General features: G+C 39.7%; 1 protein-coding gene across 2 annotated transcripts in view; it reads right to left on the bottom strand.

Moving 5' to 3' along the window:
• whrna (whirlin a) overlaps positions 1 to 19,800 on the bottom strand; it is a 252,726-nt gene that overhangs the window by 58,069 nt on the left and 174,857 nt on the right. For both annotated transcript variants that reach the window (XM_078161958.1, XM_033647771.2), the window contains exons 4-5: positions 14,639 to 14,847; positions 5,206 to 5,242 (exon numbers count right to left, since the gene is read on the bottom strand). In XM_078161958.1, coding sequence (XP_078018084.1) covers positions 5,206 to 5,242; positions 14,639 to 14,847 — 246 coding nt within the window. The remainder of the gene's footprint in view (positions 1 to 5,205; positions 5,243 to 14,638; positions 14,848 to 19,800) is intronic.

Below are 19,800 nucleotides of genomic sequence, written 5' to 3'. Positions count from 1 at the left end.
AAAAAAAAAGCATTTCCATATAAACAGTACAGGTCCCACACATGATGCTCTCCAGAGGGAAAGTTTCAGAAACACTGCAGAGTTTTGCATGACAGCCATTACTGGTAGAAAATATAGTGAGCCAGTATTTCTGACCCCTCTTTGCTATTCAATCTTTAGTGTACTTTGTGTTTTTTTAACAGTGTCATCTAGTCAGGTCCACAGTCCCACCCCACAGTTCTGGCAGTTTTTCATCAAGAGACTGGAAAGAAAGGCAATAACCTGTAAATCCTTGGAGAGGATAAAAGCAACCAAGTGGTCATAAATTCTCCGGGCTGACTAGTGGAGGCTGCTGAAGAGCATAAAATGCTTTTTTACACACAACCACCACACAAAAGCTGTATTGCTGCTGGGTTTACAGGTATGAAATCCAAACATCAGGTAATTCATATACAGTTGTAGCTGATGTGTTAATGTCGATGGAGAACATTGACAGCATTGGTTATTGGTTCAAATGCTTATAAATGAACTGTACTTATGCATATTCTCTTAAATGATGCATGATGTTGTTATGCACAAAGTTACAGTGGGCCGTGATTATATACACAGTCAGTGAACAGACACAGATATGGCATAGGCTGAAGTAAAGATTTGTCATGATGATCACTATCTTGAGCAAAAGATTCTGGCTTACCATCTACAGAGACAAGAGGAAACAGAACTAGGGAAACTAATGGGAAGAACCGGAGACCCTAGCAAGTTTCACCTAAGACAAGATTTACTGGTTTGTGTTCTGTCCCCTACCAACAGTGTTGGATTCTTTCAAGGTCCTTGAACAAGCAGTGCCTAAACTTAAGCATTGCAAGTAGTTGGCTGTTTCAACTCATCTCGTCACGAATCCCTGGTCTGAACTTGGCTCAACAGACCTTAACCACAGAGTTTGTTGTTAAGACATATTAAGATTTGTTGGTTTGTTGAGTAGATTTGGCAGCCTGCATGGAAAACACACTGCAACATCTATTGTATGCATATTGTATAGCCCCCTTTATCCCAGAGCTGCTGATAAGGGAGCTCCTTAAACAATCCATCTTATTTTTTCCAACTGAAAAGGGCACCTTTGACAAAGAGTGCAAACTGTTAATGCATTGTACGGCTAACAGGTTAAAACAAAGTCTATAAATTACATTCAAACTCTCTTAGCATATAGCGCCTCACCTTGTAGGATGTGCATGTACAACGGCTGCATACTTCCAACAGCAGCCAGTATTTGAGTCCAACCCAGGGCCCTTTGCTGCATGTTATCCCCTCTCACACACCCTTTCCTGTCACACTTCACTTACACTATCAAATAAAGGCTAAAAGCCATGAAAATAATCTTTAAAAATCCTGAACAAATCATTTTAAACAACTCTTTTTAGTGTCCAGTATGTACTGGGTCAGCCTATCAAACATCTGAGCGCTCATGAATCCTGACTTTTCCCATTTGCTATTGTTATAGGTTACTGCCCATGCTGCCTGCTACGGTAAGTGACTGAGAAGCAATTGGACTCTAGTCACCTCTGCCAGTCAAGGCCAATGGTGCGTTTACATGCCATTTGAATGGTTGTTCTTCTAACTTTGGTGTGTTCACGAGCTTTAGGTTGTAATGTAGAAACAACAGGGACACTACAAAGAAGATGTGTTGTATTTTATTGCTCAGAGCGTTTAAACATGGTAATAACGAGCGACTGGGAACTTGTCCCTAAAAGAACGACAGACCATTTGGCAGTCATGTTTCTGTATCATCCTACTGAGCTTACATTGCTTACCTACATACATGTGTGATGCTGAATCAATGCATTAAAATGAATATTTTGTCTCTTAGATATTACATGATGACTGGTAACAGATTTAAGAGAAGTTTTGTGGGGGGGTAGCACCAGCTGTCAAACGTGCATATCAGGGAGAAACTGACACCACATTCTGCACACAGTTTGAAAACTCAAAAGGTTCAATACATTTACATGTATCAACTCAAAGGCACCGATCCTCTGAAAAGAATCGGTCCACCCATCACTACTTTGCACCCAAGTCTGAAGGAAATGTTTTCCTCTACCTCCCACATCCACCGTCTCCTTCTTTGTTGTTTCTCAGAGCAGTACATTGCCTCCCCTCTCTGTCAGGAGAAGACTGTCCATCAGAACCCCCATAATGAAAAGTGAGCTCTCCCTCCTGCTTGCCCCCTTTCTTTCTCTCCCGTCAGCTGCTGTCTCCTCCAACTTTCCTCTTATTTCTCCATTCAACACAATCTATCTCTTGCTTTGCAAAGTCACAGCCAAAGTCAACGGTAAGAACAGAAGAAGTACCGTATGGTGAGTGAGTTAAGGACAGATTCGTGGTACAGAGCAAAAACAAAAAGCCTGGTTTTGCTGATGGGGTGTGTTTGATTGTCTTGGGGGTATTGATGATGTCAAAATAGTATAGTATGTGGATTTGGTGAGTGTGAAGTAACTAGTTTGGGATTTTAATGCTTGGGGGTTAATCCCTAAAGATGAAAACATTAGATCTTATCTGTTTAGCTCACTTCTGGTCTGTGCTGCTCTCAGCCTCGATTACAACATATACAACATAGATATAAATATATATATATATATATCAGAGTCTGGATCAAAATATTTCAATCTATAATTGAACTAACATTAGGTGTGGGGTCCTCTTGTAAATCAAGACTTTGAAAAATGGGACAAACACCCAACTGTAGTCCTACACACTGAGATTTGCAAGAGCAGAGTCCACAGGAACACCCCTTACAATGCATGCCGAGCTGAACCCGGTCAATTCCACCTTTTAATTAGGAAACAAAAAAGAGCAATTATATTCTACAAACACCTAAAAACAAGTGACTTCAATTCCTGCCATTACAAGGCTCTCCTCTGCCAAGAGGAGAACATAGAGAGGAGTCCTCTCAGCCAGCTGTTCCTGAGGCTCACCTCCTCTAACAGCACAAGGCCTCAGGACAACACTCACACAATCCAGTGCCAAACAAATTATAGCTAAAGACAAAGAAAACTACATCAACTATTGGACACTGGCACAAAGTCCCAAATCAAACTTCAATGCTAACTGGCTCTAAACTGTACAGACTCAGGGATCACAGCCTGGCCATAGAGACTGGCAGACACAGGCAGACCTGGCTGCCCAGAGAAGACAGGCTGTGTCAGCTCTGTCCTCAGAGACAGGTGGAGACAGAGCAACACTTCTTGCTACATATGAAGACGTCAGAACAAAGTAATTCACAAAAACTAAATGTAAATTTTTAAATACACTCTCTGACCAGACTGAAATGCAACAGCTGCTGCAAGATATGTCAGTGCATATCACAGCCTAAGAGACAAGCAACACAACAACATATAGTTCATCTCATCACAGATCACACTCTGCCTTTTTATTTACCCCTTCACTTAATGAGTCTTTTTTCCTTTAAAATGTATGTCTATACTTTTGTAATAAAACATTGCTGTTAACAGGGTTCCTACACATTTGGAATTTGAAAATTCCATACTTTTCCATACCCTAATTTCCAGACGTCAGATTTTTCAGAGAATATGCGACATCTGAGTAAATATATCAGTGTATCATATTTCACATCATATTTAATTATTCTTAATAGGCGATTGTAGCCAAGTACCATAATGGCATGCAAATAAAAATTCAAGTAAGTTCAATGTCTGGGCTGAGGCAAAAAGGTTGGGACTCTGGGTGCAAGCGATGCAGTAACGAGACGTCTGTGTTTTTTCCTTTCATGTGGCTCAGAATCGCCTTCTCCCTCATGTTGGCGATGTCAAACGATTTCTCACAAAGCTTGCATCTAGCTGTGTGTGTGAATTGGGAATCCTTGACCAACCAGTATTTATATACGGTATTGTCAAGCCATCCATCCAAAAACTTGCATCTACCCATTGTGAACCACGTGAAACTCGTCTTCTTGTCGAAGGTGCAGTGTTGGAGTGAAACTTGATACCTGGGGGGCTGGAGGAGGGTCATGGGGCAGCGGACTGGACATACCACTTGTCAATCAGGTAAAAGGGGCGGTATGTTTTCTGAGACTTTTGCTCTCACACAAACTGTGCTTGGCCCGGCATAAAACACGATCCGGATTGATTAAATTATTTTTGGAAATATCTAATTTTCTATTTTAGAAAACGGTATTTTAGAACAGTGGTAATAGTCTGGAAACATAAATATTTTTCCATACTTTATTTTTCATTTTCCATACTTTTTAATACCTGGAAATTGATCAAATTTATTTCCATACTTTTCCATACTTTCCATACTTGCGTAGGAACCCTGTGTTAATTATTTTAGAATTTTCACTGTCACTGTGCTTTGGCAAAACATAAAAGATGTCATGCCAATAAAGCTTATTGCACTACATTGCTCATCAAATATATTTCAAACTGGGAAAACCTGGCCATTATAGAAAACTTGGAGTCCAAGGTGATGACTTTAAACTGCATGTTTAGCCAAAACAACAGTCTAAACCCCCAATATTCTGAACTGACAATGATTTACACCAAAAAAGCAAAGTAAAGAGCTGAAACCATCATGTTTGGCCTTTAAATTAATTAAAACATCAACTGAATACCAAAATTGTTGTACATTTTTCTGTGGATCCACTAAATAATCAGCTTATTTCATCGCCGCAACAATTTCTTTTTTGGTTTGCTGTCCACTTACAGTATATGTTATGACAAGAAATAAAGTAAATGTGCATGTATACATGTTATCAGTTATCATTCATCAGTCAATAATCAGCTGCTCTTTAATCCTCACCACTGTTATTACTTTATCAGTGTTTTGACTGACCAGAATTTGGGATTATACATTAATAAAAGGAATTAAAAATGCTCATGTTTATTGATACCGTGACAATTCATGCGCTTTTCTTAGCCAAGACTTTAAAATGTATTCCCTGCGGGCAAAAGGTGAGACTTGACAGGTGCAGCTCAGTCGTTCCCAATCAATGACAAAATCCTGACAAAAGAGTTTCAGTGACACTAGTGACCCATCGTCACTCTTCATTTCCATTTTCCGGGCCAGTGTGGGAGTTAACAGACAGTCAGGTAGCCGGATTGATTTATCATGTCCCAGCAGAAACACACAAACACACACACACACACGTAGAGCTGTGTTTAGAGTGCACACACGTACACACACAAAGAGGAAATGAGTTCTTGTGAATCTCACCTTTCCTGCTGCGGAGGCTCCTTTGTCCACCGAGAAGCTGCAAAGAAACACATGACCAAATTAATCACTGAGGGACAATTGAGTCCTAACACATATCTGCGCGCGCACACACACACACACACACACACACACACACACAAATTCACTTGTCCACATATGCGCACACATGCATTCATATGGATTATATTCATGGACTTTCTTAAAAGAATGCATTCCCCTAAGTGAGGTCATTCCTATCATCCCAGGGTCCTATGTTCCCCAGCTCTAAGAAAGATGTTCCCTAACGTCTTTGTCTAAATATAGATGCTGTTTTTGTTGAGAGAACAGTTCCCAAATAACTAACAGCCCAATAAATTAGAAAAAAAAAATATATATATATATATATTATGAGGATCAGTAGTGTAATGTAGTTACGTTGGGCCCCAGTGCGCATATCATCTTGTCACATGATCAAACAGAAGCATGACACTGGACAACATCAACACATTTTAGAGCAGTCATTTTATATCTGTATATGACAAAAAATACCAAAGAAAATAATAATAAATTATTCATTTAATTCAATAACTTTAATAGTTTATGTAGAATAAACAGAATTTTGTTGCCAAAAAAAAAAAAAAAACAAGAGGGATGATGGGTTTGCCTTTTTCAAGGGCATGTATAGTGAATGGCACAATCTTTATGTTTATAGAGAGTTCATCTTTTAACACAGGAATACTATGGTGATAGTCTCTCCTTGAGGGCCCATTATTGGAGGGCACACTCTCTGCATGGGCCCCCGCACCTCACGGGCCCCAGTGCAAATGCACTGTTATGTTTATGCCCCCGATGAGAATGACTTAATTACGGAAGAAAAAAGGGGTAGAAAAGAAGTTTCCGTTTCTAAAGAGATTAAACTTAGCAAAGAAGTCAAAGGTTAGGTTAAGGTGAGCTATTCATAACAACGAACTATTCCTATCTTTAAACAGGCCAAGAGAGGTCACAACACCTGCAAATCCACACAACACACGCACATTAAGAAAACACACCCAAATTCAGGAAACACACTCATCGATTTCTCAACATATACGCTGAAAATCCTTACAACACAAGCAAGAAGCTGAACACTCCGCAAAAACGAAAACACACACCAAATTGAAGACGACAACGGAAATGTTCCCAGGGGGACCGTAATCACTCACAGACCCCAAAAACAACTTAGACGCTCGGACCAAAATCGACGTTGATGTGGTCCAACAAGTTTTTAATTTATGCTAACATTATAGAGGATCAAGTTATTTGCACTTACTTGTCTTCCACCTAAAACAAATGTTAAACTTCCGACCAGCGTCTTGAGGAAAGTCTGGAAATGTCAACAACCTGTAAGTTCGTCACCTATTACTGTCCCCCTGGAATCATCTCCGTTGTTGTCTCCATTTTGGCGTGTGTTTTTGTTTTTGCACAGCGTTCAGCTTCTTGCCTGTGTTGTGAGCAATTGCATCGCGTTATCTCGTTTGCTTGTGTTGTGAGGATTTGCGGGTGTTGTGACCTCTCTCGGCCACCGTAAAAAAGACAGAGAAGGGGTTCCAAAACACACACACACTCTAACCCATCATTTTCAATCTTACATTTTAATCTATTCATGGCTCCCTATCTGTTGTATTGATATGCAGAGTAAACCAAAGCTATTTTAGGGACAGAGAGTGACAATTGTATATTATCAGAAAAATGAATAGGGGAAAATAGGACCCTGGGAACATAATACACTTCCATCTCAACCATCATAGGAGAAAATCATGATGCACCTAATACTGCAACAGGTGTCTTATACACTGTCTGAAGTACATGAACACCATGCGTTTCTTTTCCTGTATCACCTCTGTCTGAGCCGTGACATTACGTGTTTTCTCAGCGTTGAATAAGGGGGTAATTTTGTTGCACTGAAGATACCTTTAGACTGAACATGCACTCATAAACACATGCACAATGTGGAAACCTACAGTAAAAGGTACACTGATGTGCATATGCGGCGAGTACACACACAGGAGACCCTCATAATGAGCTTTTAATCATTAAAGGAGAAAAATTTAAGAGTGATTAACAGTTAATAGTGAACAAGTTATGTCCCCAATTTTCTCTCTCTTGCCTTACTGACACACACACACACACACACACACACACACACACACATATTTTGGAGCTATGTTAAAGAGGATCTGAAATATCTTGACAGACAGCTTTTCATCTCTTTGAATACATTTCTCATTTATCACAGGCTGATAAACGCACACTACCACAGATTTTTAAATCTCCGTCATGGCTTTCATGCTTGCTTAGAGATGAGGCAGAAACTGCTGCGGCAGAGGCATTTCTACAGGGAACGGTAAATGTGCGTGTCTCCCAGTCAGGCTTTTCAATAAATGTAAAAGACAGACGTCCAAATGCATGTCATAAACATGCACCAACACACTTGCTCGCTCTCTGCAAAAATAAAAGCAAGTGTTTTGAATTGTGTGTTTTCTCAGCCCCACATTCCCGCCCGAGTGAAATGACTCGAGTAGATGTCTTTACATCCTCAAGTGCCCACAAAGTAATAGGCTTTAAATCCATGAGTAAACGTGACAACTCAAAGCGCTGCCTTCGGGACAGAAATAATAAGAAATATATAATTAAATCTGAGTCTGGGAAAATACTGCAGCCCCACCTGCAATGCACATTAAATTCAGCATGGAGACCTGTTTTGGGATTCAAATTCAATTAGCCTGGTTGACTTTTGAGACCAGCTGAGCCATTTATTCTCTCATACTGATTTTTAAAATGTCTCCTCCCTGTCTGCTCTCTTTGTACTGCCAGATAATTGGCAGTCTTTAAGGAAAAGATACTGAAGGAAACACTGTGTGCAGCTCTATAATGGCACTGATTTAAAATATGCAACATGGTAATGACACAAGCAGAAGAAAGCAAATTCTGTATCCAAATATCATTTCAAGGTTTTACACCACTCAGCATTGGAACTCAAATGTTTTTAATATTTGACATTATCAAACAAAGGAAATAAATCAGTGTAATAATGAAAGTTATTTCACATAAGTTTATGTAGTATATGCAGCATGGTAAAGACACAGTGTATACAGAGATGCTTTTAAATATTAGCAACATCACTGTGCACACTGTTTATACTGTCATAACCACCCACCTCATGTATATAAAGATACCTGTCACAATAATCATCACATACGTATTCCAGCAGCCTTTGCACTCCACACCATTTCACTACTGTTTACGATTTCATTGTGTTGTTGTATCTGTACATAGCAGATGTTGATGACACAATGTTTATGTTTACCCTGTGCAGCTGTGTTGTCCTTGTTTTTAGCTGTTTGCCTATTTCTGTGGACTTGCACATGCACACATACTTCACCATTAAAACTGATTTACAGTCTCTATTGGTTAGTAAAAAAGATAGACATTAATTAAGGCCATTATGCAGGGGCATTTCTAGGATTTTAAGGATACTGGGGGATGAGCCAAAACTTCTGTAGGGGGAGTCCAGGGGTATCCTTTCCTGGGATTTTTTTTAAATCTTTGTAATAAACGAGCTCTTTTTTTGCACTCTTGCACCTCATTAACCTTCCAAGTACATGTAATCATGTAGTACACTTGAATATTAAAAAGTTAAAATGTGAAACACTGTTTTTGAGGCTACTTTCAAGATGTTAAAAAACAAAAACCATTATGTTATCACCACTGTAACATCAATCAGAAGAATAATCAACTGACCTCCGACAGCTTTGTTTATACTAGTCTAGTGTACAAAGTGATTAATGATCTGGCTACTCCTCCATTAAAAGAGATCAAACAACTGCGCTCAGACAATAGAAGGACATCTAGGTTGACCAGCAGAGGTGACTGTGTAGTACGGCACAGATTTATTGAGTTTGGTAGCTCAGTCTTCTCTGTTAGAGCTACATACTATTGGAGCTCAGTAACAAGTGACATAAGACAGTGCAACAGCTTTGTTGGTTTTAAATATAAGATAAAATCATGGCTAAAATCAACCCAGTCATGTGCCCATCGCACATGAACATTATGAAATCTTGTTATACCTTAATGCTGTAGTTTTGTTGATGTTGTGATGTCTTAGTGTTGTAGTTGTATTGTTGTTGCTGTTGATATTGTTACGATGACGTGACGTTGTGTCGTCTTGCTGAAGCCACTGTGTCATGAATGTGTTCTATTCTGTAACAGTGTTTTTAATACAGTAGTGTCTTGTAGCAGAGACATTATCATCTGTTTCCTGCCCAAGGACTACAGATGAAAATTAGCTTATAGCTAACTCTTAGCTGTGCACCGTTCCTGTTAAATAAACACAACAAATAAATAATTAGAATAAGGTTAAAAAATAGGAACAATTACAAGTAGTAGAAAGACTTTTTTGCAACTACTCTCACAAAAAAAAATGTTTTGACTACAGTTTAAAAAAAAAAAACCTAAACAGTTAAATGTATTTAACAGTGGTGAAATGGAACTCGGTAAGTTTACTCACGTACTGTACTTATACAGGTACTTTCCATTTTTATGCCACTTTATACTTCTACTTCACATTTCACAGCAAAATATTTTACTTTTTTACTTAACTACATTTTTTTGTCAGCTTTTTTGACAGACTCATTCCCCCAAGATGCACCACAGAGCACCGCAGGAAGTCATTCCTGCCTGTGGCCATCAACCTGTACAACTCAAGTGTCAGACACTTTGAGTCAGTAGGCATCTGGACTTCATTCACCTTCTGCATATATAATTCATAATTAGCTTTTGAGTGCAATTATTCAACTGTATAATATTTTTCAGTATGCGACTTTATGGTGCATATTTCTTATGTTTAATCTTATTGTATTCTTGTTCATGCTATTGATATATATGTTGTAGTTAAATTTCACACTTCCAGCCTCGGCACAGTGACAATTCACATTTTATTTTCTAAGATTTTAACATCTTAAGTAGTAGTGTTAAACACTGTAGCATAACTCACATTATATTCTTTTTATTGAATGCACATTTTCATTTCTATTTTATTTCATTGATTTATATTTACGTAATTTTATTTCATACTCTCAGTTCTTATAATTCTCTGTTCTTTACACTGGAGTGACTAACGAATCACAATTACCCCACAGGATTAATTACTTTAGTTAGTTACTTTAAAGATATAAATTATTAATAAAAACTAAATTCAACTAATAAATGATGACGCACTACTATTAAAGATACACCTAGCAGTATATAAAGTAATTAAAATGAGCTTCATCTTTAATCAGCTGCAACTTATAAGTGATAAACACATTAATAATTATGATGCAATAATGTATATTATTCTGAACTGGGTCATTCTGCATCATAGGTACCTTTATTTTGGTACTTTTATATATATATTGATGCTAACACTTTTAAACTATTACTTGAGTAACATTTTGAATGCAGGGCTTTAATTACATCAGGGTATTTTTACACTATAGTATTGCTACTTTTACTCAAGTAAGAGATCTGAGTATTTCTTCCACCTTTGTATGTTAACATTAGTTTATTGGAATATTAAATGGATTTTCATTCACTTTTTACCTCCATCCTGATTAAATTTTTTTCTTTTTCAGGATATTAAAGAACTGAAATTAAACTTTAATGCTCCATGGGAATTACTATTTGTTAATTTATTTATGACATTTATATAACTTTAGTACAATAAGGACTATTGCATTTAAGTCCCAAATTAAACATAAAAAACTCAATATTGTTCCAGCTTTGTCTTAATGTTCTTGCAGAGAGACACTGGAGTGAAACAAATGAAGACATACAGAGAGCAACCATCTGTTTCTTACTTGCCTCTGCAAGGAACGCTGAAATAAGCATGACAGAACATCTTGGAGGGGCAATTCGCCTGGAAATTCATTGTCGATGTAAATGTTAAATACCTTTTATAGCCCCGTATGTTTTGGAGAATCAGAGAGGAATTACAAGTCCTGAGTTGTCGGGCTGTCAGGTTGTGTGTTACCGAGTTGATGAGAAAATGAGTCTGGCATTTACATCAGACTTTAATTTGGTTGTTAGGGATCACATTTATTCCAGGTCATGAGCTGCAGATGAGCAGCTCAGGTGCGGCATTTTGAGAGGAGCGCTGGCATTTTTCCAACAGAGCTGCATATTGCATTTTTATTTTTGCAAAAAAAAGAAAAGAAAGAGTGGATGAGAATTCTGCCATCTGACAGACAGACGCCTGATCACATTAGGTGGTTAAAGACTGTGGCATCTACTTTAGTCGAAGACGGAGAGGATGTGTTTTTTTCTCTGTGTTCTTGTCATTATCTCTGTGAAGTCTTTTCATGCTGTACTGTTCTCTCAAGTCCCAGGCTTCTTTCGTGTGCCAGTTTTCATCACTGAAACTAACAGAGTTTATAATAAAGGATTAACTCTTGTGTGATTGCATCAAGTGTTCGGTGACTTTGGTAGTCAAACAAGTAGCTCAAAGACACTAACTAATGATTGTTCCTCACTTGTTGGTACCTCCCACACTGTAACATTTGAACGCCTCTGTGTTACCTTCAACAAAGCAGGTGTTAATCACACTTAATGATCTGATTACCACATCACTGGCCTTCCAAATGTTATCTTTTACTACTGGGCGGCTAATGTACAGAAAATCGCCATTTGGATCTGTGTGCCGGAGGATCGTAGCAGTCTGGAGTCTCATACTTGGGCTCTTTGGTTTGCGCCCTGCTGCCTATCAATTTGAAATATGCAGGAAACCCTGTCAGTAGAGGTTCATTAAAGATCTGTGTGCAGCCCACTTTGGGCTGAGGCAAGCCTTTTCCTGCACGCAACTTACTAATAATCCATTATTCCCGCCCTCACTGCTCGACACAGCGTTCCAGCAGTGGTCCAGGCGGGGCCTGAGCAAGGTGATAGATGTGTTCAAGGATTGCATTGTTATGTCTTTTACTCAGATAGCTAGAGGATTCAATATTTCACAATCCCACCTCTTTCTATACCTTCAAATTAGGGATTTTGTTAGGAAGACTTTTCAGCATTCCCCTTCCAAACTCCCTCTAGCTGGCTAGAGGACTGTATTCATGAGAATCCCTCTGAGCATAACTCAATATCCCAAATTTATGATATCCTACTGTCGGTAGCCTCACCCCCCTGGATCATCTGAAATCAAAATGGGAGGATGACTTCAGTGGGAGGATTTCAGTTGAATGCTGGAGGTTGGCTGTGGCTGGGATCCACTCAGCCTCTATGTGTGTCAGACATAATGTTATTCAGTTCAAAGTACTTCACAGGCTTCACCTGTCTGCCCTGCTGTTTCCTGAATTTTTATCCAACCTGTCAACAGTGTAATGGAGACCCAGCAACTCTTTTCCACTCATTTTGGGCATGTTTGAGGATGGGATGATTTTGGGACAAGATTTTTGAGACATTTTTGAACATGTGTAAAAAAAAAAAAACATAGACCTTTAGCTGTAGTTGGCAATATTTGGTGATGCATGAAGAGATCTGGGTCTCTCCCAAGCCCAGACCTATACTTTGGCCTTTTCAACATTGCCAGCCAGACGTCTCATTCTGTATTATTTGAAGTCTAACCTGCCCCCTCTTTTGGGACGCTGGGTCGATGATGTCATGGCTCACTTGAAGTTGGATCAGTCAGTGAATTCCATAGAGAATGGCAACCACTCCTGCACTATTATAATAATGTCTATACTTCAAAGAAATGCCTGTGTGTGTCTACTATTGTATGGAAATATTTTTTTTCTTCTTTCTTCACTTGTTCGGGTCGATTCTGTTGCTGTTAATTCACTTGCAATACCCGATTATTACCGTCAGTCTATCTTGACGCTGTACATTTTGTACATTCATGTGTATTAAATATATTTAGTGGTGTTTATCTGTTTTGTCTGTGCAGGCCAGCCCTGAGAAGCGGGGTGGGTTAGGATGTTGTGGGTTCAGTGTATATGCTGCTCCATGTTTCTTGTTTCTTGGTTGTTCTAAAAAAATAGAAATAGTTTAACACACACATTACCCTTCACAAAAACACGTAAAATGTTAATGTATGAACTTTAGAGGTGCTGTTGGAGCTGGGTGTCACACCGAAGTCGTTGAAATCCAGCACTTGGGCGGTGACTTGCAGAATCAGACACGGATGAAAAAATCTGTCCTTCAACGCCAGCATGATATGTGGCTGGTTGACATTATAGTTTAATAGTGCGCGGCGGCATCAAGGGGAAATGCGGCAGGACAATAACAAAAGATAAGGTGGCGAAAGTCCCAGTAGGGTGAGTGGGAGGGGCAGTGGACGGGTCCAACAAACACTGACTTTCAGCCAGGAGAGTGGCGTTGTCATCCCGTAAGATTATAAAGCCAAACCCTGTTCTTTTATCCTAAAGCTAACCACATACATTAGTTGTTGGAGGGGAAAAAAACGTCAATTCACATTGTTGTACTGACGTAGTGTGTTTAGTTTGAAAGAAGACAATGCATGTAACAGGCAGAACTTGACATGGCCTCCCAGAACGTCAACAACCAACACACCCAGGGTACCTTTGACGTCGTATTTGGATGTGGACGTGGAAAGCCCATGACCAAACATCAATATGTGAGGTGGTTGGAGTGAGAATGTGTTGGCTGGTGTGCATATTTTGTTACTGTTGGACAGAGCCAGGCTAGCTATTTCCCCCTGCTTTCACTCTTTATGCTAAGCTAAGCTAACTGTTTCTCGGTTCTATTTTCATAATTAGAGCACAGACATGAGAGCAGTATCAGTCTACTTATCCAACTATTGCAAACAAGAGCAAATTCTTAGACTACCACGCAACAGCCGGACTAACTTCCTTAATTTACAGCCAAACAGCAGTTTGACTGTAGTTCATGAACAGTGATTGACAGCTACCTTGGAGACTCCTCTGCTCTGATTGGTTGTTTTTGTTCACATGCAATAAGGCCATTAGAAGCACTGCAAGGCAACAGAGTAGGAAGGGGAACATTATCTGTCTCATTTAGTGCTGTGTGAATATAGAGACAGTTTCAGCAAGTTATTTTTTATAAAACTAAAACTCTAATTTCATCTGGCTTGATTTGGGTTTCATTTTATTGATTAATTAATTTTTCTTTGTATCCCCTACATTAGAAAATCCATTTTCATTTTCACAGCCACTCTGTGTCGTCTTTTTATTTGTTGCTTTTTATTCATTTTGCTTCATATGCTGTGTGCAACTGTTTTAAATTGAAGTGTTCTTGTCTGTGGGTAGTAGAGTTAAAAGGCTATTTGCTTGTTGATAATAATTTAAAACCAAAATAAATGCAGTTTGACAAAAATGGTTTGATTTCTCAAAATGTGATTACTTTGTTGGTTACACTGTGGTACATTAACAGTACAAACTAGTATTAGCAGGTTAGGGTAACTCACCCTGCCACGCTGCTGTTGGCGGAGCTCTCTCCAATCTGCGAGCTGGCGATCCACTTGGTCTCACCCACCACTGTCCTGGCGTGCGGCAGGCGCCCCACGTCTTTCACTGTCATCATGAGGTGCCGTGACGACTTCAGGACCCTGACGGCTTCGTCGTGCGGGATGCTCAGAAAGCTGCGGCCATTCACCTCCAAGATCTGGTCGCCGACCTGCGTGGAGGGGAGGGAACACAGAGGCAAGGCGGGGGGGTCTGAGCAAGGTGGCACGGGTGGAGCAGGCAGAGGCTGTCGCATGCATAGGTTCATACAGTAGGTCAAAGGTCAGACAGAGGTAATGTAACAGATGGAGGTGGTGAAGGTGTGTAAAATGTTTAATGGATCAGAGCAAGATAAGTAGGTTGTAGGTTTCTTGTTAAAAAATTGAGGCTCTCTCAGGTTGGGCAGCTAACAGAAATAATTACACAGAGAATAAAGTATGCTCAGCTCACTGACAAGTTCAAGACCAGAACTGTTTAATATGTAATCGAGAAGACTTTCACATGTAATTTCACATTCTATCAAAGAGCGCAGCCTGGACGCAGCGCCAGAAGGTGTATAATGATGTCCATACTAAACACCACCTTGGGCCGTACCACCTGTCTCCTATAATAAGCTCATATATTGTAACTTTAACCTCAAGGTCAACCCTCTGAGGTGCATCAGGAACCCTCATCTGTGCTGAATGAGGCTGAAGCACCATCTCAACCTTAGACTGCACCTTTCCCTTTCTCTGCATGTCTGCAAACATGGAGATGTTTTTGCATTCCATGTTCGGGGAGTTAAATGCTGTTAAATGCTTTAACAAGCATTTAATAGTGCTTTAACAAAGAGCTGATTAGCCATTATAATCTGATTCCCAGCATAACAAACCAAATAAACAGTTTTAGTTCCAATACTGGGGGACTCACATGTGATATGGAGGATTTGGGTATCCTTTGTAAAAAAAACATTGAGCATCAGATATCTAATTTTTTTTTGCAATCTGGTATTTCAGTATTTCAGCTTCAGGGCCTTTAATTGTTACTGAGTATTTCCACACTGTGGTAGTATCAAGGTCATAGGTTCCGTTTCAACATTGAGGCTACACATGTGAACCTGGGGAGAGTTTAGAGGTTCTCTGCCAGAAAATTTTGAGCATTAAACACTTAATTTACTGCATTTATATATATTTTCACATCAATTTGGGCCTTTTCTGCATCAATTTATTTTTTAATTGTCTTCAATTTTGTCTAAATAAAAGTCATCCAGTACTTTCATGTTTTTACTGGGGGCAACAAATGCACATATTCTAAATATTGAGGAGGATGTGTTCCTCGCTCCCCACAAAATCTATACCAATGAACAGCAGTGTTGTTAAGTCTTTCATTTCAACCTCTCATGATCTTAATCCACCAAAATTAGCTAAAACAGGCGATCGACATCAACAACATTCCCATTGCAAATAGACCATAGGGGTGGAAATGGCTCTGCAGTAGATGAGTATACCTTTTGCTTTTTTTACTGTTGTTTTATGTTCAGTGTCACAAACGTGCCAAGAAACAGGGTTAGTGAACAGTAAAAAGCAGCATGGAGCCCTGTGAAAATGTTTCAGTGGTTACTTCTTTTTTATATCTTTCAAACTTGGTGCCAACTTATTTTGGACGATGTACGAGTGCATCCATCCCAGGCCCTTAGGAAGTGCACCGGGTTCTTTAGTAAATTTTTGTAGTTGTCATACAGTGGAATTACAACTTCTGAGTCTGTCACATGATGCCATTGGGCCATTGAGCTTTCAGTGAAAATGTAGTGTAAAAATAAATAAATCCTATTGTCTGTCCTGTTTATTGCTTGGGCACTGTTATTTATGTGACAACACCTGAACAGAACACACACACACACATTGGCTGTTTGTTTCTACCTCTCCCCTCGCTGGAACCCTCGGACCTCCCGCCGCCCGCCTCCGCCTTGATTAAACGCTGAAAATAAAATAGGGAGACAGGTTTTTCCTATTTTATCTTATTTTGTTATATTTCTCCCTCTCCCCTCGCTGGAAGCATCGGACCTCCCGCCGCCTGCTCCCGTCTCAAACACGAAGGTCTCCCTCTCCGCGGAGCACCCACGGCGCACGCCCGGCTTGTTAAATAGCCTGTAACCATAACAACTGTGTGACACAAACTCAGTGCTTTAGTAATTAAATAATGTTGGGCTCGGTTCGGTTTCGGACATAACAAGACAGAATGACTGTCGGGTTCTCTCGGACTCAGTCGGGTTCAGACAGAAATATGCAGCCCCTGCCGCACTCTAACACACACACACACACACACACACACACACACAGGAAAACCGGACATTATCATCAATTTATAAACATCCCCCGGACGCCCCGGACAGGACGTGAAAAGTGGACATGTCCGCAAAAGAGGACGTTTGGTCAGCCTAACTTACACCGTGAAATAGATGTCTGCATGTATGTGGATACATTTTTTTGAGTGTCACAACCCCTGCAGAATGGCTCCTTTAACTATCAGAACTTGATCCATTCAGTTCAATAACATTTGGAAAGTCTAGAATAGCCACACAATTAAATCATTTTCATCCCCATTCAAGTTAGCAAAGGGCTAAACCGGAAGTAGCTGGCTCAGTTGCTAGAAGCATCTTGAGCGACCACTCTATGGGCCCAATGACACAGAGGAAGTGCCAATCATTCAGGTAATTTCTAGATGGCAGTTTGACACTTTTGGCTTCATGCCTGAGCAACTTTCATTGAAATGAACAGGGCCCCACATCTAACACTGTATCCAGTTCTCTTTTTACATCCATGGTCCACTCAAGTGTCATGTTTTAATCACTGCCGATCAGAGCCGATCGGAGTTGGAGCCAATAAATAGAAGAAGAAGAAGAAGAAGAAGAAAAAGAAAAACTTTATTGATCCCAGAGGGGAAATTCAATTTTTCCATTCTGTTGTCAGATACGCACAGACTTGAAGTACACACACATGCACAAACAGGACCTATATGTCAGTTTGAGGGGGCTGCTCATGGACAGACGCTCTGAGCAGTTGGGGGTTCGATGCCTTGCTTAAGGGCGTGAATGAATACTTAGTAACCTATAAAATTAAATACAAAAGCCAGATGTTAATGGGTGTTAGTGGGTTTTTGTCCAGTGAAAAAGGGGCTTTATATTACAAGTGGCCGACACTGCAGTAGCAAATAGTCCCTTGTCCCATAAATGTAAAGAAATGTCCTGGGTAAGGGAAATATTGGCAGGTACTGTGGTCATCTTAGTGCTTTACACTGACTCTATTAACTCCACGCGTCACCATAACTGTAATAAATTAGTCACAAAGGACGGGCTCGCCACTTTCCATTCACTACACAGCAGAGTCGCTGGTCTTGTAAATGACTTTGTCTGGCCTTTCGACTTGATGTAGTGTTCAGCATACAGAAAAAAGTTCCCAAATGCTACTTTCTGTCTCTTTGTTCTATTCCCATTTCACTCTGGTCAGCCAACCGAACCTCACAATCATTTCAATGTTCTGTTGGAGCAGCAGCCAATGCAAACTGGAGATTAAAGACAGTCAGAATCTCATATGTTTCAGTTTCTTGGGTGTTCTCCAACAACCCGCGATGACCCAACACCATATCTGTCAGCACTAATGCACTGCAGCACCTCTACTGCACATCGGAGGCAGCTGAGGACACCCTCCACATAAACCTCTACCTTCATCAGCTTCTGCAATGGCACCATTTATAATATAGTATGTAGTATAATTATATAATATATATAATTATAATACAATAATAAGTGGCAGAGCTGTTGATTGCAAATGCAAAGGGACAGATAATCAAGATTATATTTACAGACGCAATCAATCTAATCCAATCTAACAAGCACCACTGCAGTGAGATCACACACTGCTGCCACAGCAAGCGCTTCTTATTCACGCTGTCAGGCTGAGCTGAAGCCTCAGGGATGAGAGACAGATTTTAAGACAGATTACAAGCTGTTTGTTCCAGCTGTTTGCATTACAAAAAGGCATGGAAAAGAGTCAATAATCTGCTTCTTATGGACTTAATACAGTGTTTGACAACCCTAGAGCTGAGTTTATTGTAAGCTCAGAGCGGTTTATCTCAGTTTCACTTGGATTTGACACAGCTTGAAGGCACACATGGCTTTAAAATGTGAAAAGGGAAAAAAATGCAGATACCCAAACACTTTTTTTTCCTTCTCTCTGTTAGTATCTGCCACTTGAAGAGAAATGGAATTCATATCTTTATTTTTTTTCCAACTGTTTTCAAAAGAGTTTCAGTGTTTTTTTTGTGTACAGTAACAGCTGACTCGAGCTATGTACATGAAATGTGCGAGCTGTAGTGTTTTTGTTAAAATGCTGAATATTTTTTAGGCAAAAGTTGGACATTTCAGCAAAATAAAATGTGAATGAGTACTCGGTGTCTTCTGTGACACTCCAAATTGAGCTCAGGTGCATCCTGTTTGCACTAATTATCCCTGAGATAATCTCTAGAACTTGATAGGCATTTTTCACAGCAGACATTTTGACTTCACAGCAGCAAATGCACAGGTGTTGCTAATAATATTAATGATGCCTCTGCTCTGTTGAAGTGTCCCAGTCAGCCATGGTGCTGTGACAGTGAGCGAGCATGCATAATACCAGGGCTGTGTCTGAAATCACTCCCCATTTAGCCTACTATCTATCAATCTACTATAAAGTGCTCTCTGCAACTCCACAACGTAACGTGCATGGTATCCCCTTCTATATGTAGAAATTGGTGCAAAAAAATGTACCTAAAAGCAGTAAATTAAATGTCTGATGCTCAAACTTTTCTAGTGGAGGACCCCCAAATGTAGACCAAACCCGGCAGTAAGGAAGATCTATACAATCAGCACAGTTTCAAGATGGACACCCGAGATTAGTGTCACAAAAATTCAAAATGTCTCCCCTTCCATCCCTGAGTTATGATGTTGAATAATGGCTAGAAAGTGTTTTTGCAGAGAATTATGATGTCACATTGAAGTTGACCACTTGGATATAAAATGCCATCACTTAATCATTTTATCTCTTTTGACATTTATGTGAAATTTTCTTCATAACTAGTAAATGAATCCTTAAGTTCTGGCCAAAGACGT

This window comes from Epinephelus lanceolatus, chromosome 19 (genome assembly GCF_041903045.1).
Source record: "Epinephelus lanceolatus isolate andai-2023 chromosome 19, ASM4190304v1, whole genome shotgun sequence".
Taxonomy (NCBI): Eukaryota; Metazoa; Chordata; class Actinopteri; order Perciformes; family Serranidae; genus Epinephelus; species Epinephelus lanceolatus.
The sequence above is the reverse complement of the archived record's forward strand: the minus strand, read 5'-3'. Positions and strand labels throughout refer to the sequence as shown.